The sequence below is a fragment of the Carassius gibelio genome, chromosome B2 (genome assembly GCF_023724105.1).
Source record: "Carassius gibelio isolate Cgi1373 ecotype wild population from Czech Republic chromosome B2, carGib1.2-hapl.c, whole genome shotgun sequence".
In the NCBI taxonomy this organism is placed as follows: Eukaryota; Metazoa; Chordata; class Actinopteri; order Cypriniformes; family Cyprinidae; genus Carassius; species Carassius gibelio.
In genome coordinates, this window is record NC_068397.1 from 4,091,310 (window position 1) to 4,117,211 (window position 25,902).

General features: G+C 36.6%; 1 protein-coding gene across 3 annotated transcripts in view; it reads right to left on the reverse strand.

Moving 5' to 3' along the window:
* Positions 1 to 2,953: 2,953 nt before the first annotated feature.
* The window catches only part of LOC127951367 (potassium channel subfamily T member 2-like), a 29,754-nt gene continuing 6,805 nt past the window's right edge, over positions 2,954 to 25,902 (reverse strand). Inside the window, exons 9-28 of one of the 3 annotated variants that reach the window (XM_052549228.1) lie at positions 22,664 to 22,844; positions 22,234 to 22,398; positions 21,208 to 21,344; positions 19,110 to 19,173; positions 17,792 to 17,900; positions 17,583 to 17,691; positions 15,572 to 15,721; positions 14,891 to 15,084; positions 13,250 to 13,460; positions 13,021 to 13,126; positions 11,943 to 12,115; positions 11,741 to 11,812; positions 8,154 to 8,288; positions 7,597 to 7,708; positions 7,392 to 7,493; positions 6,413 to 6,496; positions 6,165 to 6,293; positions 4,831 to 5,119; positions 4,230 to 4,314; positions 2,954 to 3,503 (exon numbers count right to left, since the gene is read on the reverse strand). In XM_052549228.1, the coding sequence (XP_052405188.1) occupies positions 3,389 to 3,503; positions 4,230 to 4,314; positions 4,831 to 5,119; positions 6,165 to 6,293; positions 6,413 to 6,496; positions 7,392 to 7,493; positions 7,597 to 7,708; positions 8,154 to 8,288; positions 11,741 to 11,812; positions 11,943 to 12,115; positions 13,021 to 13,126; positions 13,250 to 13,460; positions 14,891 to 15,084; positions 15,572 to 15,721; positions 17,583 to 17,691; positions 17,792 to 17,900; positions 19,110 to 19,173; positions 21,208 to 21,344; positions 22,234 to 22,398; positions 22,664 to 22,844 (2,722 nt within the window). In that variant the 3' untranslated portion in view covers positions 2,954 to 3,388. Of the gene's footprint in view, positions 3,504 to 4,229; positions 4,315 to 4,830; positions 5,120 to 6,149; positions 6,294 to 6,412; positions 6,497 to 7,391; positions 7,494 to 7,596; positions 7,709 to 8,153; positions 8,289 to 11,740; positions 11,813 to 11,942; positions 12,116 to 13,020; positions 13,127 to 13,249; positions 13,461 to 14,890; positions 15,085 to 15,571; positions 15,722 to 17,582; positions 17,692 to 17,791; positions 17,901 to 19,109; positions 19,174 to 21,207; positions 21,345 to 22,233; positions 22,399 to 22,663; positions 22,845 to 25,902 lie in introns of all 3 variants that reach the window. The other 2 variants (XM_052549229.1, XM_052549230.1) reach the window with 2 other exon arrangements.

Sequence of the window (25,902 nt, forward strand, 5' to 3'; positions counted from 1 at the left end):
GTTCAGGTGCATTATCAAGCATGCTGTTATACCATTTTTTTTTTTTGAACAGCCCTTTAAATGGCTCTAAATATTTTTTATGAATGTTGTACATCTTGTGTTTGCTGGTGCATTGAGAGTTTTTTTTTTTTTTTTTAGCATTAAAATGACACTGGTAAAAACCATCCATACAGTTTTTGTATGGAAAACCATACAAAAACTGTAATGTAATTTCTCAGAAAAAAAAAAAAAAGGATTAAATCGTTGCGGTCCATCACTAGCATGTTCTCTCTAGTGTACAGTATATTGCACATCTTGTCAAATACAGTTGGTCATGTAGAAAAATCTTATATTGTACAATCTTAAATATTCTACAGAAGCACCCATTTAAATTTTTTTGTAAATCACACAAATCAAACCTTATGAAGATAAAAACAGATACTGAGATAAAATATAAAAACATTATTTTCCCTAATAAATCTGTCTTTTATTATGTCATCTTAGACTTTTGTCAATTTCAACTTGCCATAACATACTTTTGTAAATGGTGTTACAATCTTATAATTTTGACTTTATAATTATTAATTTAATGAATTATAATTCATTAAAATATATTTTTCTTATATGATGGAAATGGTTTTCCACTTTTTTTGTCAAAATTGTTGATTTTTATCTCATATTTTGAATTGGTCTTACTTTGGACTGTCGATCATGGCTTCAGTTTAGACTATACCTATTTGTTTGAGCTACAGCTATTTTGAAAGTACCATTTTTTCAGGAATCTCTTTTTTATGATGGACAAGAACTATTTTCTCCACTGTGGGATGAGTGGAAAACTTCCAAGTCAAATCTGGATAAGAATTATTTACATGGCATAACGTTATCAGAATATCTTATTGGTAAGACAATGGTGATTTTTAAAAGGCTTGGACAGACATCTTGGAAAAATGTTCTTTTACATTTATAGCAGCAATGATTCCTTTTTTTTTTTTTTAACAGAAGAGGGAAACAGTTCTTGAAACTGATTTGAACAGAATTGAAACAGAATTACATTTTATAGAGATTAGTATGACTATTCTGTGGGGAATGTGCATATGTGGAAAGTCAAACTGGATACATCACCTGATCCTGCCCCCAAACTAAGAGGGAAATGTAATCTATCAGCGTGAGCTCATCTTATTCACTGTCTTTAAGTTCTTCCATATCATAATGCCACAGGGAATATCAGCTTTAACATAAACCTTTGGAACAAGCAAGAGAGAAGAGACTTCTTTTTTAGCAAATCCCCAACACAGTAATCCAATAGTCAATGATAATCGAGCCAAAAAAAAATACACATTTTTTTAATAATAATAATAACTTCCCAGTGAAATATTTAAATCATGGCCTTTCATTTGTACCAACAGCTAAAATTAATGACTTTTTATTCCAATATGGATTGCCATTTTTCTTCTTTTTTTTGACAAATAAAATATACCCATCTACACAGAGGTCACAAACAAGACCTTATGGTGAGCACTGTGCCGTGCGGCTATAAATTATTTTGAGTTCAAATGGATTAGCAGACAAACAAAGACGCTGAAAGCTAAACTCCCCAAACCTGACAGTATCTATGTGCAACAATTGCGGCCGAATATAGGTTGGAAAATTCTTGACTTTTGGTAGTTTTAGGATAGCAAAGTCCACTAAAGGAGGTAGAGCTTTTTCACATTTGGCAGCCAAGATCTGGAATAGCCTTCCTGATAATGTTCGGGGTTCAGACACACTCTCTCTGTTTAAATCTAGATTAAAGACACATCTCTTTCACCAAGCATTCAAATAATGTATCTCATAATCTTGTACTTCAGTTATATCTGATCAAATGCACATTCTTTGCTTGGTTTGAAAACATTATCATTTTTACTAGGTTTGAATAGCAGCTACGCTAATTTTTCTCTAATTTGTTTCTCTTTTTCTGCCACAGGATGGGCATGCCAAGGTATTAGCAAGCTTCAGCCTATATCCAGACCTTATGAAGAAATAAGACGATCGAACTCTTGAGAAGAGAGATGCCAACCCTTCTGAGGACCTCAGATGAAGCCTACCTTGAATCAACATACAATCGCAAAATATGTTACGCTGTTAATAATGTTCACCTTTTGTTTGAATACGTCATTAACTAACTGGATGATTTTCTCTTTGTATGTACCTGCCATATAGACATAACATCGACATAGTCAGTACTGATAGGGTACTCCTAAATGTAATGTGAAATTAAAATTTTATGTGAAGCTGCTTTGCAATGATTTGTATTGTGAATAACGCTATACAAATAAATGTGAATTTGATTTATTTGATTGTTGTTGCTGTAGTAGTTTTTTTTTTCTCCATGTTAGGATTTTCTCTCTCTCTTTTTATTTGCTTTTTTTTTGCTTATTGTAAGAGTACAAAATGCATGTGTCAGTGTTCTTGACGTCTGAAGAAGGCCTTGACTATGGCCAAAACCTCAAATATTTTAATCATTAAAGTTGGAATTCGTCAAGACAAGAGTGAGTATTGCACCTTTGGTATTCTGTCTCAGTTGTAAATAAATTAGATTATTATTTTTTGTCATAATTATACATTTTATCAACAACAACAAAAAAAGACCAGTTTAGGTCAGTTTCACCTGTTAATTGTTTTTCTTCCCATTTAAGACCTTTTATTCCATTTGAGTTTTTATCTCATAATTATGTCATCTCATTTAAGAATTCATGTTTTGATTAATTCTTATCAAAACATGATTCTTTCTCTTGTGTGATTGAAACCAGTCTTGCACACGTCACACACTCCTGTCATTAATTCCCCAAGTTTATGGCTTTCAGCTGAATTTGTAACCATATGGGTAAAATTATTCTATTTTTTTGTTCATGGAACAGTAACAGCATATGGGTTAAAAACACCACAAAACATACAAATAATGACAGAATCTTAATTTTGGGTTGAGATTATTTTAATTAAGTAATTTTATATATCCAGTGTTTTTTTATATATTTTTATTGGTAGATATTTTTGTGGTCTTTATAGGTGGGTTACACTGGCACTATGTATTTAAATGTAGTGGGATGTGAGAAATGCAGATCCATGCATTACTGCAGTGGGGTCTGACAGGAATCCAGCAGCTGCCTAATGTGGGTTCCAGCCAGAAACAAATAACTTTAACTGGATCACTGTCTGTGACCTTTGAACTCTGTGAATCATTCTTAGCATGAGGCAGGACAGGGGCAAGCTGGCAGCAACACATACAGTATGGTAAATCAAATTACGTGCATTATTCTGGGCTGTGTATAGGTAATACATTACTGGCTTTCAGAGCTTAACCTGACGCTGAAGAACAAGCATTACTTGTGTCATAGTTAAGATAAACAGCTGTTATGATTGTCATCTCCATTCATAGATTATTCTTTGTGTTCCTCTCTCTTATTTGTAAATCGCTCCTCATGCTGTTCTTGATGTTATCAGAATTGTTCAGCTTTAATGAGACAGGATCTTTCCGGATTATGTACCTGAAACAGAAACAAATACAATTGAAAAGTACGTAAAACTACAGCCACATATATAAGGTACAACCATTAGGCTGAATATAAAGTCTTGGTCATACTGCTTCCTAAAACCAACAGACAGCATGCATAATAAACAGAAATACAATATATAGAAATTAGATTTATACAGGAAACCATAAGAATATATATATATCATAACAATTATTAGGGATATTTATCCTTCAAATTCTCATTTAAAAAAAAAAAAACATTCATGCTATAATTGCACATGTTTTGACCTATCAATATATTATAATATATGTGTGAATATATATATAATATATATTACAATATTATTTGAATTTATTATTATCATTATTATGTCAACTAGCAGTCATTAGAGTATTAGAAGTAAGTAAGTAAGGGTCCACAGCATACTTTGCAAGTATATGTCAAATTATTTTTACTGTGAGCGGTTAGTAGTTGCAAATTAATAAGAATTAGTTGCATGTAATTGCAAAGTTATTTATAGTTATTAAAATGTCTAAAGTGGAATATAAAAATAAATTGTAACCCATTTGTAATTTAATATTATTTTAATCATTTAAAAAAAACAATACTAAGAAAATTGTGTCTATTACAGTGCAAAACTACTAAAATAGACTAATAAGTACAAAAAAAAGAATTCACAATTTTGCCAGTATTTGATGCAGTGTCACTATGAAGTGCAATAGATTCAGCTTCACTCACACAATGTCATTGAGCTCCAGTCTTGTATCTGGTGACGGGTTGATTAAGGCATATGAGTGACTGCTCTGGTTATTATTCGGCTCATCTGGATTGAGAGACAAATGTTAATAACATAACTACAATGATCTTCTATAGCTGGGGTTCCTAACTCTGGCCCACTTTTCTCCAGATTTTTGACTCCAAACCTAAACAAATACACAATGACAAGCTCATCAAGGTGTTCAGGATTACTAGAAAGCTACAGGCAGGTGAGTTTAATCGAGGTTGGAGCTAAACTCTGCAGAAGCGTGGACCTCGAGGGCCAGAGTTGAGAACCCCTGTTCTAGAGGCTTTCAGTCACTGCAATGTGTAGTTCTCCAGAACTCCAAAACCATTTCCTAATGATGAGACACTAAATTGAAAATAGAAAGTATAAAATCAAATATATTTTAAAAAAAATTGTGAAAAACGTTGTGGCTATACCATGCTAGCAGAACAGTGTTTTACAAAATAACCAAAGCACTTCAACAAAAATAATTCATTTTGTGGAAAACACAATGAAAGAAAGAGAACAACAATGACTAGCACAAAGAAAAGTTACAACTGAAATCTGGCATCTCACCGAATCCCCATGTGGAGAGCCCCAGGTTCTTCATGCGTTTCTTGACCAGCTCAGTGAGCTCCTGTCTCTCGGAGCATGAGAGCAGGATGCCACGCTGCTGGCTCAGTCTGTCTGCTTCGCGCTCGGCGTGCCATGGCCCCAGCAGATTGGATGCCCACTGCATGCTCCTTCGACGCAGAGAATGAGTCTGGACGTCCGGCAGTTCACTATGAAGACCCTGCTGATGCTCCTCCGTGTCCTTTCCCTCCTCAAAGACTGACATGTTGTCTGACATTTGGGATTGTGGAGTCTAGAAGAAAAACAAGGTTTTCCTTGTTGTTCTTGACACTTCCTACATGCTGATATATACAATACACAATTTTAACCACTTAATCTGGAACTTTTATTTAATTAACTACAGAAATTTTTTAATTTTAATAGAACTATTACTGCATTTTCTTTTTCTTTTTAAAAGGAACAATTCCCAATTTTTTTTTTTTTTACATCTAATAGCATTTTCTCAGTTTTTATTATATTTAAGTATTTAACTTTGTTACCAATGTTATAATGAGAAAAATAAACTATTAATAAATAGTTATACATTTTAATTTCAAATTATGGAAAAATGTTTGCCAATAACTGCCATTTGGTTACAAAACTAGCACATACTGAGTGACAATTAAATTTTCCTGAATTTCTTTCATTTGTTGAAAAACTTGACATTGGGTAGTTCCAAGCTTTATTAATATTGAAGCCCCTTTCTGCCATTAAATAAAAAATAAAGGAGGTAATTGCAACTTCTCTGACTTTTTACTCGCATTTGCATGTTAACATCTCACAATTCTGACTTCTTTTCTGAGAATTGCATCATATAAGTTCATAATTGTGAATTATAAAGTTAGAATTGTGAGATATAATCTTGCAGTCATAAAACAAAATGTCAGAATTGGACTTTATAACCTGCAATTACGAGTTTATATCTTTCAATATCAGAATTGTTGGATATAAACTCGAAATTGTGAGAAAAAAAGTCAGAACTGCAAACTAATATCTTAATTTAATAACAAAAGTCAGAATTGTGAGATTAAAAAAAATCACAATTCCTTTCATTTTTAATTTTTTGACAGAAGCGATCTTTCTTTCTTTTTTTTTTTATAAATGAATGTATTCAGCAAGAATGCATTAAATTGAAACAAAAAATGGCAACTCAAATATCTCATAAACATTTTTTTTGGAAAAAACAAATGATGAATTAAAGGGTAAAGCTGGTTCCTGCCTATCCCTTCCTTCCCAGTGTAACTGTTTCTCCTGATCTAAAAGTGTGCATGTTGTGGTTGGACTGAAGGTAATGAAACCTCAGGAGGTTCAAGCATCTGAGACTCGGTCCTGTAGATGCCAATGGGAATGTCTCCTATAGTGGAGGAGAGCATTTCATAGAGTCTGCCATACGTCTCAATGCACAAGTCTTCCTCTGTGATACTCATCTGAAATGTAATACACAACACTGTTACACCACTAAAGCAACATCAAAAATATCAATATCTAATAAAAGTCATTTAAATGAGGATGTGGGGACTGTGCTAATGTTAAACGTCATACTTACAGAACATAAGAAACCAGATTTTGGCGTGGTTTCTAGTCCAAGCAGCAGTTTGGTAATGGTTATAATATAATCCTTAACAAAACACTGAAACAAAAGAAGCAATTCTAGCTAAATTATGGACATATTTAAAGGCATGAACATTTATGATTTCCAAAAGCAAGAGCATATATACCACTAAAATGTTTAGGGTTAGTAAGCATTTTTTTTTTTTTTTAATTTTATGCTCACCACAGTTGCATTTATTTGAACAAAATACAATAAAACAGTAATGTTGTAAAATTATTACAGTTTAAAATGTGTTTTCTATTTTAATTTTTAATGTAGTTTTTATTTATTTATTATTAAAATGTAATTTCTTCATGTTCAAAGCTGGATTTTCAGCATTATTACTCTTCAGTCTTCAGTGGCACATGATGCTTCTTTCAGGGATCTCCCCTGACTGTCTTGTCTGTCCTGTCTTTTTTTTCAATATTTCCTTGTTTGTGTTGTTTTTGAGCACATGGCAAACACAAATAAAAACAAATCTCAAAAACAACACAAACAAGGAAATATCGAACAAAACAGGACAGACAAGACACGAATATCCCTGAAAGAATCATAATGTGGCACTGAAGACATTTGAGTTCATTTGAGTCCTCTCTCGTAGATCCCTGACACCTTCAAAAGGCTTCAAAAGAAAACAATTTTAAGTATCAATGTTGAAAACAAATGTGCAGGACTATTTGATGAATAGTCTTTCGTAAAAATGCAAAAGTTTTACTGTCATCCGTGCTTATTAAAAGTATTTTATTTCCACTTATTGGCCCCGAACATTTGAATGGTATTTTATATAGGCAAGAAAATAATTATAAAATAAAATACAACTGTGTTGACTGATATGTAATGTGATATGTATTTGTAAGGACATCTAGTGTTTACATCTAGTATCTCCATTCTTGCTTACATTGCCAAGTTGCCACCGCATTTGTTGTCTTAGTACCTGATAGAGCAGTGTGTCCAACATCCCGATGCTAAACACCCTACCAGCTGCAAAAGGCAGGCGAAATATGAAGGACAGGTTTGAGCCTTTCTCTCTTTCTTTCTGCTCCGTGAAGCCATGCAAAAAAAACATTGAAATAAGTTTAAAGCCCAAACAGTTTAATCAAATGAGAGTGACAGAAAGCATGTTATGAATGTCTGCTCACCTTCTCTAGTTTGGAGAAGGCCAGTGTGTGACAGTCCTTTACACTGAACTGCATGAATTTCATGTTAGCAGGATGGGTTAACTCTGTGATGATGTTGAGGCTGGAGAACAACCTATAAACAAGTCATCCATTTCAATTACTTAAGATCTTCTGTGTGCTCTTAAATGAACTGAATAAGCACTTGTGTATTTCAAATCTTACAAGAATATGCTTAAAAAAAAGGTTACTATAATATTATAATGAAATAAAAAAAAATTCTGATGAACACAAAAGAAAATAGAATGCCTATATCTTTTTTTTTCATCTTCTTTTTGGGTGAAATTTCATTTGACTTCTAAATAGTGCACTTTGTAATGTCAAATTTAACGTTTTCAAAGCATATTTTTCAATTATTATTTAATAATGTTTTGCCATGCTTAAAAAAATGATTTTTGAAGTGTTGACATGTGAAGTACTTGATTAAGAAATGTAATTTAAACATACTAAATTGTAACTTCATTAAATAGCGCTAATTTTAACTATATATAACCCTTTAGGAATCTCAAGCAGTCTCTGACCTGAACAGGGTCTGGACATTAACAATAGTTTTTGCATCAGCCATGTAGTCTTCCTCGGCGGACATGGTGCTCTCCTTATCCACAACCACCATATTAGCAGCAAATGAGACGCCACAACGCAACAGATCATCCAGACTGTAAGTAACAAAAATGTATGATTCTTACATATTTTGTTCATCCTTCTTCACAAATGAACACGTTTGTGTTGCGAATTAGCCATGGCTATAAACACTGTGATACATGCATCAGATTGTTCTTTATGTAATAATCTATGTTTAATTTTGTATCTGTCCCTATTCAAATAAACAACAAATAAATAAATAAACAAAATTAACACAACTTTTATTGAATTTTAAGCCTAGATATAATCATCAAAAGTGAAAAACTGTAGTTTGGCTATAAAAAACCTAGGCCTACACCATGGTGGTGATGTTTGTTAATGTTTGGCGTTTGGCATTTCAGCCTGCCAAAACATGCTGGCCTGGCTACGTATATAAGTTGTTACTGAATGCCATTTCATCTGAATTGGTCTCCTTCACTGTAAAGAACATCTCCCCACTAGACTCTAAAGATGAAGAACAAGAAGCCTGCTACTCATGTAGAAGAGTCCCAGCAGAAAGATGCTCTCCCTTCCAGCATTTCTCCCCAGCAGCTTCCGTTTTCAGTTTTGAGCAAATATCAGTGATGTCTGATTCAGATTGCCACGCCACAAATGTGGTACATTCAGAGCACCCCTGCATGAATCAGACTAGCACAGTGAGTGTGTCCACTGTGTAGGCCATGTGCACGCTGAAGCACCGTTCACTGAGACAGATTGCTCTCATTGTGAGAGCATGAGTCTTGCCTCTTTACACTAGCAGATCACCTTTGTCCGTGAAGGTGACCCCGCCTCTCACGCTCTCCCGTTTCTCTCCTCCCAGGAGCCTTGGAGGAAGAAACAGTGAAGTCAGAAGCCTAAGAAGACAGCCTCGAATGAGCTCATGATGGCGCAAGGCCCGCATGTCTCACTCTCTCCACAGCGAGATGATTCCCTGTGCTCTTTTCCAAAGAGTATCAGCTCTCTTCATCTGGAGCATGCTCCTCTTTGGAGGATCTGAAGAGGATGCTGTCAATGATTCATGCCAGACATGGTTGGATGAATGAGGCTCCTATCAGATACCAGTACCATTCTTTCCAGAAGTTCATGACAAACTCACCCTAATCTTCTTATATCCACTCTTCTAACTCTGCCACTCTCACTTCTATTGAAGGCACCAAGGCCAGGCAAGACCTCCCTTGAAGAAGCCTTGAATTTGCATTCAAATCACCCATTCAGCTCTGGGTGTTGAAGCCTTTGTTTACACTGTCAAAGCTGGTCCATCCCTCATACTTTGCACATCCCAAACAAACTACCACTGTGATAGTGGACCTATTGGTTATGAAGAGCACTTCCCTTCTTCACAACAACTTGGTGGTCAGTTCACTCCCTCTGTGCAGTGACATGCTGTCCAGAAAACTCAGACAAGGGATCTTGGGAAACCATCCCAGGCATGTCAAACTGGGTTATTCAAACTATAAAATGAGCTTCGAAGGTGTGGTCCATTTCAGGACAAATGATACTCTCCAAAGTGCAGTATCTGCTGGTGAAGGGAGCCATTAAAGCAGTCCTACCAGAGAACAGGAAGCCATCATTTCCTCATTCCAAAGACCGATGGTGGGCTCAGGCCCATCCTAGGCTGCGTTCCAGTTCACTTATTTATGCCCTTCACTTGCTAACTTCCCTCTGTATTGTTTACTGGAATGTACATCATTGATTGCGTTGTATGAGTGCCCACTCCTGGCGGAAACCTTGGAATGGACAGAATTGGAACATCCTGAGCCCTTGATCACTTACAATCCTATATGGAGTTGGTTTGTTGTTTACATGTTTCCCCTTAATAATTTGTTTGCTGCAGCATTCTATACATATATAGATATGCTTGGGCTGTTATAGATGTAATTTTATATATATATATATTATAGAGTTATAATATATACAGTATATATATTATAGAGTTGTTTGGGGTGGTGATAAATTAAATGTGATCTGATCTACAGAGCAGGTTGAAGTGTGCATATGAAGCAGACTCTCGGTCAATATCGAGGGCTCGAGGGTATGTCCATATAAACTTACCTTGTCCACTTGATGAAATGTAAGTGGGGATTCCCCATAAGGGTAATTAATTAGGGAAGTTTGTGAGTGCATGTCTAAAAGTGAACTGGAACACAGCCCTAGATTTCAGTCTCCTGAATCGCTAATTGGCCTAGTTGCCAGCAGTCAGTAGAGCTCTTTGTGTGCCTAGGAGGCCACTCTAAAGGGCCCCCATTTACAAAACAAACATTATCCTACTGAATAGTTGAATAGTTTGGCTTATGCCTCAGAGGGGCTCTGAGTGCCCCCATTTCAGTGAGGGCTCACTTCACTAAGGGGATGTCCTCCTCCTGGGCTTGATCCAGTGGAGCTTCCATTGGGGATATTTGCCAGGAAGCTGGCTGGTCATAACCATCTACCTTTGCTAGCAGGGATCTCGTCCACATAATTGTCTTGCACCCCTATTGAGTGGTCTACAGTGTCTTGATTGCGTGCTCCAGCCGGTGGTCAGAGCCTCACAGGTTTGTCCATGTTTCTTAGGGCCCTCACTGCAGCACCCAAGGGGTGGGATTGCAGGACGGCTTCCATTCTGCACTTCTAGCATGGTGCTATGGTATATTGCTCCCGGTGCATGAGAGTAAGAGACCATTTCAAAAGGAGACTCTCTGGTTACTAATGACGCTGTTACTTCTCATTTGAAAGAATATGACTGAAAGGTATTCAGTGGTGATTTATATAGACAGTCAGTACCACCTGTTATGGTTTGTGCAGCTGAGCAAATGTTAACAAATCGGGCTTCAGTATTCAGTTTCCCCCAAGTGTAATTCAACAAAACCTTCATATTTTCAGTGTCATTGATCAGATTAACTTAATGTGTCTGTTAACATATAACTTATATATTGCTGACTATACTACTATTTTCTGGAATAATTTTTTTTTGTCTATGAAGGTATTAAACAGTCTTTTCTTCCCTCAAATGATGCATTTTCTGCCACCATTTTTCACTGAATGCACAGTGTTTCTGTGACTGTCCAAAGCACATGAGTACGAGGCATGTGAGTTGGAATCTGTTACTAAGCATCTAGCCATAACCTTCTAACATGACATTGTTTTACACTGTAAAAAACTGTACACATTTGGCACCACATAAGCAGTGCCAACATTGCTCCAGAGCAGGTTGTCATAACCCCGGGTAAACAGCAGTGCTAAGCCCATTTCTTAACTACACCTGTGGTTAAAAGTGGGGTTCAGAATGACAATAACCCAGGTTTTCTGAATTCATAAATATTCATTTGTTTCTGCATTCTTCTGTCAAGTAAGTGAATTAATACAATGTTTTTGTTATCTCAAGAAGGTGACTCTTAGTGTACAACAGCAGGCTTATCTGCTTCTGGATGACAAATTGTAAATTGATTATTTGAGGACTGTATACAAACAAACACAATAATGTTTCACGTTTCATTATTATGACTCTTACCTGTCGATTGATCCATGCAAGTAATATATCATTGGGAACCAACAGACAGTCTCAAGAAACTCTGCCTTTGGTCTAAAACAAAGAAATTCAATATTATGTAGATATCAGGGGCAATTTAATTATAACTACAAGATATTGGCAACTAAATTAAAGCTCAATGAATGAGGTGAAGGAGAGTGCTGTGTAAAATTAGGATGTTTACTCCTTTTCCAAGAGCAGCACGATGGGACACAGTTCGTTCTCTGATCTGTAAGAGGCTCGTAATGGGAGGATGAAGTTGTACAGGCCATTTTCTGTGGCCTCAGCAGACACAATGATGAGTTTATTCTTCAAACTGTAAGCTTTGACATCTTCACTGTCTTTGTGGTTGCAGGTCTTGGACAAAAACTGACATGACAATAAAGCAATGCAATATTATCATCAAGAACCACAATGGAAACAACTTTTTTAACTTTGTGTTGTGTTATCCTTGATGAATTGAGTGTATTTCACAGCTTTTCTTACTTAAAAATAATAAAAAAAATATTACAACTGAACATAAAACCAGTGATTCCCAGGAGCCTACAGGGAATATTCTTTGGTGAAATATACACTAAAATTGTGAAATATTATTACAATGTAAAAAAATAAAATAATGTATTCCTGTGATCAAAGCTGAATAATTCCAGTTTTCAGTGATCCTTCAGAAATATCTAAAATACTTAAAAAACTGTTTTTGTTGCTTAATATTTTGTGGAAACATTTTTAAGATTCAGGATTCAAATTTAGCTTAGCCTCCCAGAAATAAATGACCTTTTAATTAAAATGTATTGCAATAGAAAATAGTTATTTTAAATTGTAATACCTTTTCTTTTTCTCTTTTTTTCTTTTTACTGTATTTTTGAGCACATGAATGCAGCCTTGGCAAACAAAAATTATAACATTTCCAAAAGTTTTGACAATTACTGTATGCAAAACTGTATATATGATGCTTCAAGTGATGCATTATTGTTCAGAAATCATTGTAATATGCTGATTTGATGCTCAATAAAGATTTCTTATTATTATCAATGTTAAAAACAGCTGTGCTGCTTATTATTTTTGTGGAAACTATGATACATGTTTAGAAGTTGACAAGAACACCATTTATTTGAAATGGAAATCTTTTGTAAATGTTTTTACTATTGCTTTTAATCACATGTACTTAAACTTTTACTTTTTACTTGTAATTTAGCACAATTATTGTTGTAAATTTAGATTGCCCCCCCACCAAAGTGCAATCAAGATACTGTTTATAATACCTTTTCTAGCTGCATACAACATTTGTGTGCTTTCTCTTTCCGTAAATGGCAAAGTATCGGCGAGCTTCCGATGTAGGGTAAATCTGGAGGATATCCCTTAATGTAACTGCAAAAAAGTTTAGGAGATCTCATTCCCATAGCAGCCGTCTTGACATTACTCAGTGTTTGTTTGTTGACATTTAAACAAACAAACAGATTCTTTTCTCTCTCAGGTGAAAGAAATAATTACCCATTGTTGCCTTCATTTCTAGTGCAGGGCTGACATGGGTTCTTTGACTCATCGATTATCAGGTTGCCAGTCTCAAAGGAAGGTGAATCAGGCAATTCCAGAACAGGAACCATGTTTGGTTTTCTCTTCTCAGATATATTAGTTTCAGTTGAGAGTGATGGACATAAACTGGACTGAATGCTTATTTCCTGCATGTCTATAGCCATGGTACCTTTAGGAAATACAAACAAAAACCTTTAGACCAAAATATAGAAACAACATCACATTTTCCTTTTGCATGTTTTTGAAAGAATTAAAAGTGCACCAAAGGTCTGAAATTTAAGTTGTTACACAATGAATTACTTCTCCTCTTCTGAAACTCTCAAAATAGTAATAGCACAGACATTTAAAATGTTTTGATGTACACCATTTACATAATATGGGCCCTATTTTAACAATCTAAGCATAATCTAATCCATTTTTGCTAGCTTAAATATTGGAAAATGGTTGGCGCACACGGCGCATTGTCTAAATTGGGTGGCCCTATTCTTTTAATGAATAATGGGTGTGTTTTGGGCATATATATATATATATATATATATATATATATATATATATATATATATATATATATATATATATATATATATATATATATATATATATATATATATATATCACAGTATTGACTTTAGACTTCTAGACCAGGTTTGAGTTGGTCTATGGCACAGTGTATTTTGACAGTTCCTCCAAATAGCAATGTGCAAACAATGTGCCTGAACACACCTCTTTTTTTAGACCAGGATGCCCATGAATGCAAAAAAAATGCATTGGCTATTTAAACAACGTGTTGCAGGATGGGAAAAAGAGAACTGCATCGGGCTGAAACTAGCAAAAACACTTGCACTTGGCCTTGCACCGGGTGTATGATAGAGCCCTATGTGTGACATTTTCCATTCATTTCAGAAATGGGAATAGTTTTGAAAGAAGTCTCTTATGCTCACCAAGGCTGAGGGGAAGATTAAGGTGCTTTTTGTCATTTGTCAAGTCAATACACCCACTCACTTACATTATATGGAAAAGAGTGGGCAGGATATTCTTCAAAAATTCACCAAATTTTGTTTTACAGAAGAAGAAAACATTTTAAAACATAAAAAAGAAGATAATTTTAATGTTAATAATACATTTATTCATCAAGGAAGAATTAAATCAAAAGTGGCAGGAAAGACTAGTCTTTTGAACTTTTGATTTATGAAGAAATCATGAAAAATATATGACTGTTTCAACAATAATATTAAGCAGTGCAACAGTTTTCAACAGTGATAATAAGAAATGTTTCTTGATTTTTGTTTCAGCATATTAGAATGATTTCTGAAGGATTATGTGACAGTGAAGAGTGGAGTAAAGATGCTGAAAATTCAGCTTTGCATCAAAAGAATAAATTACATTTTAAAATATATCAAAATAGAAAGAACTTATTTTAATTGTGATAATATTTCACAATATTTCCTGTATGTTTTATCAAATAAATAGAGCCTTGGTGAGCATAAAATACTTCTTTCAAAAACATAACAAATCTTACCAACCCCAAACATGTGAATGGTATTTCTGTGATATGTACATTATCTTTCTTTTAATTATTATAATGTTAATTTGTCTGACCCATGCTAGTAATAGTGCTGCTGGTAGGAGGTTGAGTCTTGTTTTCTTTCTTGGCCTTAAAGCTGGTGTTCTCCTCTTTGGTGAGACTGATGTAGAAGCACACATCCAAAGGTTTCATGATGTGCTGAGGACCAGGGTTCAACATTATATTCTTAGTGTCGTCAGGACAGACTCCAATGAGACAGATGCCATACCTACAAAAATGATAGAGATATTTACACAAGTAAGAAGTAGCCATTTTTGAGGAATCAAATGTAATTTCGGTCCCACTTTATATTAGGTGGCCTTAACTACTATGTACTTACATAAAAAAAATTGTGTTCATATTGTATAGTAAAACACTTTTGCTGCTATTGAGTTGAGATAGGGCTAAGGTTAGGGAGAGGGTTGGAGGTATGGGTAAGTTTAAGGGTGGGTTAAGGTGTAAAGTATGGGTCAACAGTGTAATTATAAATGTAATTACAGAAATTAAATACAGATGTAATTACATGTAGTTTTTTTTTCAAATATAAGTACAATGTAAAAACATGTATTTACACAATAAGTACATTGTACTCAATTATTAATTAAAATGTAAGTACAGAGTAGTTAAGGCCACTTAATATAAAGTGGGTCCGTAATTTCTACTTTACTGTAATATTTAATGCATTTCTCAAATATGCTTTTCCCACACATACTCACTTATTATATGCATTAAAGGATGCATATGGGAAGCTCTTTCCCTCATACTCAGAAAAGAAGATGCTTTCTTTCAGAACAATGCTGTACACTTCATTTCCTGAGCATTTCCCATAAATCCTGTGCCAGTCCTCAGGAGAATGCTGACCCTCTCTGCAAAGATATATACATCATGTCACATACAATTTAGCTTTTCAGTTTTACAACTTGTGTGGTGAGTGAATTACAAAATCCAAGGGGCCAGATTCACTAAAAAAGGGGCAAATTAGCGTGAAATCACAATTACCTATGGGAGTGGAAAGTTGATCTACTGAAAATTTGCTAATTAAAGAACACAGTGCAGTTTACAAAGAGCAGCGCAAATTAGTGAAGGATCACAAACGAGCAGAGCAACAATGTACAAAAAAAGTGAAAAAAGGTTTTCCTTCGCATTTTTGAAGTTTCACATACAGACCGGGCTGAAACAATTATTTAACATTGCGAACAACAACAACAATAAATTGTCTACACATATTTTCGTCATTCTCATGTGATCTAATGTAAGGTCCTGCAATAACTAGGTATGACAAGTGTGGCACTGTACTGCAAGACTGTAATTCAGCTCTCCAGGCTGCAATCCAATAGAAGGCATGCTCAAGAGATGTGCAAACCAAACCAGTAGAGTGTGAGGAAACTTTTTTGCTGAGGCGCATGCCTGTCCACTTGGTGGAGGATAGCCAGGCAAAATCTTCCTGCAAAGCTGCCCAGACTACAGAGAGTGGGCTATCTAGTTACAACTCTAGCAAGAGAGATAGCACTGCCTAGGCAAGGGATCAGGGAGACCACTACTTCAAACCCTAAGCAGGGGAGCAATCACTGAGCTAGCACATAGTTACCCTCAGATAGCTACGTAGGTACCTAGGATGGGGCTACAATAAGGGGCACTGACAGAGACTACCCACACCACAGAGAGTGGGCTATTTACTAATAACCCTAGTAAAAGAAGTTAGCGCTGTCTATAAAGGGCTCAAGAGACCGCTACTTAAAACACTAGGCAGGGAAGCAATCACAGAGCTATCACATAGCTATCCTCAAATACCTAGGCTCTAGAATAGGGGATCAATCCAGAAGAAGGCTCACTGCAACTCCAAGTAAGACACAGCTAGGCTCAGATAGCTGTATTCAAGTAAGCCTGTCCTGCCATAACAATGGCTATAATATAACCCACCTATACTATACTAAGGAGGCCCCCAACACATATCAGTTCCATGGTAGGCTAGCAAAGCACCATGTAATTGACCAGGGTCTCACAAGAGGGAGATCAAAGTCATCACTAAATAATTCGCTAAGAGTGAACACAAACATCATCAGTCCAAGATCAAAGCCTGATGTAAGCCAAAGCCAGAAACACTAGAGGGCAGGACACAGCTATCCTCGAATAGCAGTTCCCTCAGATAAGGCTAAAGACAGGACAGAGACTTCAGCACTTACTTGAGAGAGTTTGTGCCAAGGGGAACCCAAGCCAGGCTAGAACATAACTGCCCTCAGACCGCCATATTCCAGAACAAAGTAAGCTTGAGCTGGAGCATAACGATCTGCAAACAGCTATGCTCTGAGCAGGGACTGCTAACTTAAAACCCTGAAGAAGGGGAGCAGTGTACTCAAACTCCCAAACTCACTAGACGGGATTCAGAGGGACCATCCACTTAAAACTGGGGAGGCAGCCCACTCCTAAACCCGTCTGCCTTAGTACAGGAAGGAACATTCCCCATAACCACTCTAGGTGCTAAAACACCCTGGGAAAGAAAGCTTGCAATAATGGTATTGTTTTCAAAATGTTGTGTTTTCAGGCCTCTGAAATGCCACTGTCACAAAATTTAAACACCCACTTATTTAACTCCACGAATTTTGCATCTAAAAGGGAAGCTCTTATAAATGCATGTGTTAAAATATCTCTGTCCTAAGCGATTTGCGGTGGTTTCAAGCCTCAAAATGTTTCTGGGTGCTTCTGATATCATCAGGCATGTATACTCACAGGCCTCGAGATGTGTGCACCAACAAGGTGATGAAGGTGGACGTGGCAGGACAGATGCAGTTCAGGGCCAGCATAGCGTATTTAAATTCTTCCTCACAGACAATATGATCTGAGGGGCGAAATAGCAGTACAACTGTGTTGATAAAGATCTGTCAAAGTCTTTGTTTGAAATGTTCTGGAATCACCTGCAAAGACTGATTTAACAGTACCTGCAAATTTCACATGAAATTTGTTTTCTGGTTTGAGAATCTGAACAAATAGAGTGCAGTTTGGAGCAAAGTCCTTCACTGCCCAAGCCCTCAGGATGGTCTGGTAATCCTGAGAAGAAACAAATAAGTTATTAAAAATGGAATCTTCGTAAAAATGAATAATAATATATAGCATAAATATAGCACTGAAAAAACATTCTATATGTCCCATTCTTCCACTGATGACTTAAAGGGGTAATGAACTGAGAAGTCAAATATACAGTAAGGTTACAGAGGTTAGTCATTGTGCTATAGACCCCTTTTGCGCGCTAGCTGGAGGCAAAACAAACGGAAAACTGGAGGCGGCTAATACAAACCAACACAGGGTCGGCTACTCAAGGAGCTTAAAATGTTGTCTTGTTGTGTTGTTGGTTGCCAGAATCGACGGAGAACATTTTATATACATTGTTGTGATTAATTGTGACCGGAATTTAAGAACATGGTAAGAAAGAATAAATAGAGAAAGTTTATAATTAATTTGCAGTCTTCAGAATTTTTATTTCTAGAAAATATTTACATCTTAATAATAATTTTATTGTAATGTCACTCTTTATTTAATCTAAGGATTTATATGCCCTCGGTTTCTCTTTACTATACACGCTCGGTTTCTCTATCAGGTAAGTGTAGATGTCAGGCCACTCAATCGGAGGTAATCCTGTCAGATCGTCCATCCAATGAGTGATTGTGTACGGGTCGACCAATCTGGTTCCGTCCGTTAAAGTTAACTTTTTTCAAATAATTATCACGGTCCCGGACAGTGAGTGACCTTAAATATTCAGATAAAGCAGATATATTCAGATTTTCTCCAGCCATTGTTAAAAAAACAAGCTAAGAAAACTCGCTAGCTACCGTTTGTTCAAGTGTTGAGGGGAATCTTTCTGCCTCCAGCTAAGCCCCGCCCACACAAATACGTCACCTTGTTTACTAACTGTAAAAGAGTCTATAAATAAATCCTGTAAATTTCAGAACTCAAAACTTTTTTGTTAGTCTAAGAACTGCTTATATTGATGTCTGTCTGCCAAAATCACAGCTTATGGAATGTGCCACTTTATGACGTAATAGTGTGAATAAACACTGCCTCCTCAGAAGATGATTTACACCTGCTTGTACATCACTGCCTGTTTAGCCTTGACCACTGATTCGTGCACGTAGTAGGTAAACAGCTATATGCTGATAAACTATAAACTTTATTTAATGAACTTCATTTTTAAAGAAGTTAAGTAAAACATTGTTCACTTCATTTCTTCACTTTTGGATGAAATATCTTAGTAATACATACTGCTGCATTGCGGTCCTCCTCACAGCGGCAGGTCAGAATGAAACAAGCCTCAGCATCATCCAGCCTGTGTGGAAATAGTTGTTTTCAGAGAATATCTTGCATTTAGTTTCTTACACCATTGGCATTTCTTTAATTGTTTAAAGTGTAAAATTATTGAATTTAGTTAGCTTTATGTTTAAAACAAAACAATTTTGAGTAACTCTTTTTGTTACAAAATATGTTTTTTTATGCTTTACTTTTCTTTTCTTTTTTTGGACAAAATATATGCTAAATATATGTTATAAGCAGTGGATCTGCTCAAAATGTGTTCTATGTTTAAATAAGCTTTTTCTTCAAATGTGACATGTGAATGTATTTTTTTATTTTAATTTTTATTTAAATATTTCAGATTTTTCTGCAATGTTTCTATATATTTTATTTAAAATACACAAAAATGGCCAAAAAATATATATAAAAAATCTAAAACATAATTGAAAATATATGTGCATAATTGTATTTTTGGAATGTATTTTAGCAAAATATTTAGCCATTTTTTTCTGTATTGGTTAAATGTACAAGTACACTGTATCAAGGACACTGTTAAATAAACTACAGTGTAGAAAAATGTATTAAGGTCTTGATATCTTACACAGTTTTTATCTAAAAAATACTGATTCTATTATTATTTTATTTTAGTTATTTTTGGGGGGATTATTAAATCATTTAAAGCAACACTTTGGTTTTGTGGCTCCATTTAAACGTAATTGTAATGTCTGTTTTGGGGTTTTGTTTCATGTTCTTGTTTTCATGTCTTTTATTTTGTGGTTTGATTTATGCTGTTTGTGTCATGCATTGCTATTGGTTCCTCTTGTTCAATGTGTCATGTTCTGATTGGTTTATTGTCTTGTCATGTGATTATCAGTTCTGTTTACTAATTGGTTGTTTTAGTCATGTGTCTTGTTCACCATTGGTTTTTTCATGTAATGTTTCCATCATTGTCTAAGGCTACGTTCACACTGCAGGCTGAAACGACCCAATTCCAATTTTTTTTGCCCCTATGCGACCTGTATCTGATCTTTTCATGACAGTCTGAACGACACAGATCCAATCTTTTCAAATATGACCCAGGCCACTTGGGTATGTGGTCCTGAATCCGATACGTATCCGATCTTTTGAAATGCTACCTCCGTCTGAACGGCCAGGCCACATGTATCCGACCCGTACTTCATTGATATGCTACAAACATCATAATTCTGAGTTGAAGTAGGCGGGAACAAGAAGATAAACAACAACCATGGCAGACAACGCTGCTGAGACAAGTCAATGGAAGGGAAGCGAGGTCACAGATTTAATTAATATTTGGGGTGACCGCTCTATTCAGGCCATACTCGAGGGCTCTTATCGGAACCGGGTGGTTTACAAAAACATTTCCAGCGAAATGGCCGAGCGTGATTACAGACAATCCTGGCTCCAATGTCAGCAAAAAATAAAAGCCTCCGAGCCAAATACAAACATCCATGTTTAACATTAGCTACTTCCGAAAACAACGAGTGACGTCGTTCACCGTTGAGTACTCTTCTGCGCATGCGGGTCACTTCTGGTTCATTTCACGTTCACACAGGAGATCAAAAAAATAAAAAAATCGGAATTGAGCATTAAGCCCTGCAGTCTGAACGTAGCCTAAGTAGTCATGTGTTTGCCATTGTCTCTTGTTGTGTATTATGTTGTATCCTGCTGTTGGTGAGTCAAGTCTTTTCGTGCCTCATCAAGTCTGTGTATCTTCTTTGGATTATGTTTGGATTTTGGATTAACTTCTGTAAATGAAACTGCACATGAATTCTAACTATGCACGCCTTCAGTGGCCTGATCATTACAGTAATTCCCAGTGAAAATTAGATCAAGTCTGAAATATATCTCTCGACTGCTCACTCAACAAAAACAATTCAAATATGATAATTGATATGTTTTTAAAAGAAATACTCTGTTTGTTAACCCAAAGAAAGCTTGGTATTTTCTATTTATGGCAGTAGCTGCACAGCAGAAGCCCAGTGTATATGTGGGATGTGTTAAAAAGGCTCAAAATATCACAGCAGATAAACATAAATGTCTTCAAACTCACTTTGCTCTGACCAGATCTTGATCTTTGAGGGCAGAGCCCTGCAGATATATGACTCTGTGTGACCACATCGGGATCCGCAGCACCCGTCTCACCGCCGCGTCCTGCTCTGCTGGGCAAAGGATGATGACATAGTACTCCTGGAAGACAACAGTGACAACAGACAGAATAAATGAAGTTTGACAAGATTTCTGGCATTTTGAATTTTTCACAAAATCTACTTTTGCAAACTAGTCCTATGTTTAGTTTTTTTGCCCAATTGAAACCAAACCAGGGCTGAAAGATTCTCTGGAGTCTGAATATCAAAAGTTAAAAAATGAATGGAAAAAAAATTGAAAAAATTAATTTTCTACTTATTTTGACTAGGGGGTGCTAATGTACAAAGTGGGCGGGGCTACTTTTCCTAAAATCTCTTGGGAATGAATTAATGACCAAATTGGGTTATCATATGCATTTGGCTGCTTGGTGCTGCTATAAAATAGAAAAACATGAAAAATGGCTATAACTACACCATGCTTTGTCCAATCAACTTTGTCCTAAATGCCATTACTGTATTTTAGGACATTTGTGTATCTTGTGATTGCTACTGTATTCATGAGGTGTTTCAAATCATATCATATGATAGCTCTCCTCATTTTAAACAACTTTACCTCTGGAACCACTGCTGTCAATCAGTTAAATATTTTAGATAAAAAAAATAAAATAAAAAAAAACAACTACTGCCAATTGTACTCAAAATCCTTCAAATCCTAAGCAAAAACTCACTTAATGAAATCAGCTGAGCACATGCAACATATGATTTTAAAGAAGCATTCAAAGTTTTATGGAGATCGGTCCAACCAACTGTTATAAAAAAGTGAAGATTACTTTATTTATATGTCAAATGACATGCTGAAATTGGTCTTTTCCATTGCTGATTTAGGTGGTTACAAGCTTGCCAAATAATATGCAACACCGTTTTACAGTTGCGCATGAAGGCCTTAAAGTGGCTGAGCCATGACTGCACCTATATTTTATCATGTTATGTACCTCAAGTATTGGGTGAGCATAAAACTCATTTAGGAAATCCATCAGCAGGTCGATTTTGACTGAACTGACACACAGCACCACGTGTCTCTCGGTTTCTGCTCTTTGCTTTCTGTAATCTCCTCCTGACTTCTGCCGCTCCATCCACAAGTACGCCAGCTCCTCAAACTAGTGCATCAAAGCACACAGAGAAAACACCATATTGCTCTGCATTAGCTCTCATTCTTTAAAGACATTGCTGTGACAGTGGCTGCAAATTATACTTCTTCCGAGACATCCCTCATGGGATGTAGGTATTATATGTATAAACATCTTGAAGCCATTTTTGGCTTTATCCATTAAATCAAAATTTCCATAGTATGTCATGATATATATGGTCTACAATGGTTGTTATTCATTGCTGTTGTAGAGTTTAGTATCAAGTCAAGCTTACCTGGACAGGCAGGACTACTAAAGCCACAAATATCATAATAACAACCAGTAACTTGGAGGGCCAGACATCAGGAAGGACATCTCCAAATCCCACTGTAGAGAATGTCACGATGCAGAAGTAGAAAGAGTCAAAAACTGTGACTTTTGTTCCAGCACGCTGCAAGTGCTCAACACCACAAATGCTGGAGAGAGGAGGAACAAATTACAAAAGCAGACAACACAAAGGAGTCCATGTTAGGTCTGCACACATGAAAGACTGTATACTATAGTAATATATGTATCAATGTATTATATGTTTACAAATTGTACTCGTTATGTAAGAGAATAAAAACATTAACTGTAAGACATCCAATTTTCTTTTCGCAGTGCATATCTTGCATATTCTTGAATTATACAATTCTGATCAATGGTGATCATGGATTTGCTTTTCATTAGTATGATTTTAGCAAGTCATTAATAAAAAGAAATTCCACCGTTAACCTCTCGTGATTTCATATGAATATAATGTTCTTTATTTTCTCTATTCATGATTGACCATATGTAGAGTTAAAAATGAATCACTCAATTCAGTTTGATGTTTTAAAGTTATCTATGAACTTTGCACAGAGACAATATAAGTAAATACTGACAAAAGCAGCATAAAATCAGCACAATAGCCATAATGCATGTAAAATGACCATGTTATATATTACATGCATGATGCACATATATGCCCAAATATTTGCTTTTGAAGAGACGTGAGATATGCATGCTCCCTTCTATTGGGTAAAACCATCACAGATTGACTTATATGGCAAATGGTAATGAAGTGATGGGATTAGGTAATGACAAAGATCTTTTGCTGTCTGCATTAGCCCTCCAAAGACACCAATTCTATGAGCAAACATCTTGTGAAAATATCCTCTAAAAGCATTGAGATGCACTTACTGGCAGTGTAATGGTGATCTTGTAGTGCTGTCTGTGGATTTCTAATGATGACCACTTGACCACAGTGCAATTAGTATATTGCTTTAGTTCTGAGATAAAAGAAAAACCTCAAATATTTTGACAACAAAAATAAAGTTAATTTTACTGAGGTCTACAGCAGATAATCTGCAGATATGTTATCTGAAAAACAATTATGATAGAGACTTTCTCTGAACAAACCAACTGGTGTTTTGGTGATTTTTAGTGGATGCGTGACATCAGTTCTCCTCAAGTTCAAACAGTTCACATACTTTTTGTTTTATATATTAATACAATATGCACATTTTGCCCAGTTATTTTAGTGCAGACACTAGTTGCTGTAAGTCAGATTCTTCTTCAGGAACTCGAGTTGTGTCGAACGCTATGCATGCAGCATTTAACCTTCTATAATTTCAGCAAGAGCTATGTATGTTGTCAGTCTCAATCTGTGTTGTGAGTCTTATTGTAACAAACGGACTCAGCACAGAGGGTTAGTCGAATGCAGTGGTTTATTGAAACAGGTAAATAAAGTGGCAGTAGGAGAGATGCAGGTGAGTGGTTCTTTTGGTAAGCAGATATGGGTATAGATGCGATAGAGTGACACTGGTATTCTTCTAACAGAGCGGGTGGGGGGGGGGGGGGGTGTTGTTGACCAGGGCTGCTGAAAGGGGAAAGTCAAGAGGTAAGTTAAAGGAGTCAATGTAGGTAACTATGACACAGGAAGTTCCGTTGTGTAGCCACAAGATCGGACAAGTTGCTGACTGAGGTGTGTGCTTTTATATTGTAGTAAACTGGTGATTGAATTGTGAACAAGTGCTGGTGATCAATACTCGGGTGAGGGAGTGCGTTGTGATTGGCTGAGTGATGAGCCTGTACCACTTGTGACACTTATTTACTGTTGTTTGCCCTTACACAACCAACAGTGCTGCAGGGTTTATGTCCTCCTCCCTCCGGGCGCCCGACCAGAAGAAGCTTAATTGTATGTGTCCAGTTCGAGTGCTGTACACATACATCCACAGAACTGCCCTGTGGAGAAGGATGGACCAACTGTTCGTTTGCTATGGTCCTCCTAAAAGCGGTCTTCCTGCAACTAAGCAGACCCTTAGCCGGTGGATAGTTGAGGCTATCAACCTGGCCTATGAGTCCTCTGACCTCCCCTCACCCACGGGAGTCAAGGCTCACTCCACATGGGGTATAACCACCTCCAAGGTCTTCTTAGCAGGTGTGTTGATACAGGACAACTGCAACACTGTAGGATTATCGAGCTCCTCCACCATTGTTAGGTTCTAAGGTCTTGATATGCGAGCCACTCTGGGCTCTTCTGTTCTCTCGCCTTAGTTGTGCTCTTCGGATACACACTAGGCAGGGACTTGGAAGTCTGGCAGCATGGGCACCTCGTTCCCCATAGTGTTTGACGCAGTTCGAGTTCCTGAAGAGGAACGTCTCCGGTTACGCATGTTTCTCCGAGGGAATGATATGGTGCGTCTTGAAGCCATACTCACAGGACCCCTGCCAGCGCTTGCTTTGGGGGAAGTCGTGGCCTAATGGTTAGAGTGTCGGACTCTCAATCGAAGGGTTGTGAGTTCGAGTCTCGGGCCGGACGGAATTGTGGGTGGGGGTAGTGCATGAACAGCTCTCTCTCCACCTTCAATACCATGACTTAGGTGCCCTTGAGCAAGGCATCGAACCCCAACTGCTCCCCGGGCGCCGCAGCATAAATGGCTGCCCACTGCTCCGGGTGTGTGCTCACAGTGTGTGTGTGTTCACTGCTCTGTGTGTGTGCATTTCGGATGGGTTAAATGCAGAGCACAAATTCTGAGTATGGGTCACCATACTTGGCTAAAATGTCACTTTCACTTTCACTTTCACTTCATTCCCAGAGGCTGTTGCTGGCACTGCCACACGTGCTTTTAAGCTTACTAATCGATTACGTCACCTGCCTATGACGTCTTGCCTTTCCATTTGGCACATGTGATTCAGAGCGTGGTCATGCACTGGGGGTTCCCCATAGCATTCAATGCAGCGTCTTGTTCCCTCGAGGAACCATGGTTACATGCGAGACGTTTTCACAGAAAATCTTGTTATAAAAAGGATAGTTCTGGTCCTTGATTCTGAGTAGCTGAGCTGCATTCAAAGTCATTGTAAATTACTTACAAACATACAGTGACTTCATTACAACAGTATTACTGCACCACTAACCTAAAAAGGACACCTCTCTCATATTTATTTATAAAAATAAAATTACGTACTCTTTTACATCTTTTTAATTATTTAATACACACTAATTATCACTAT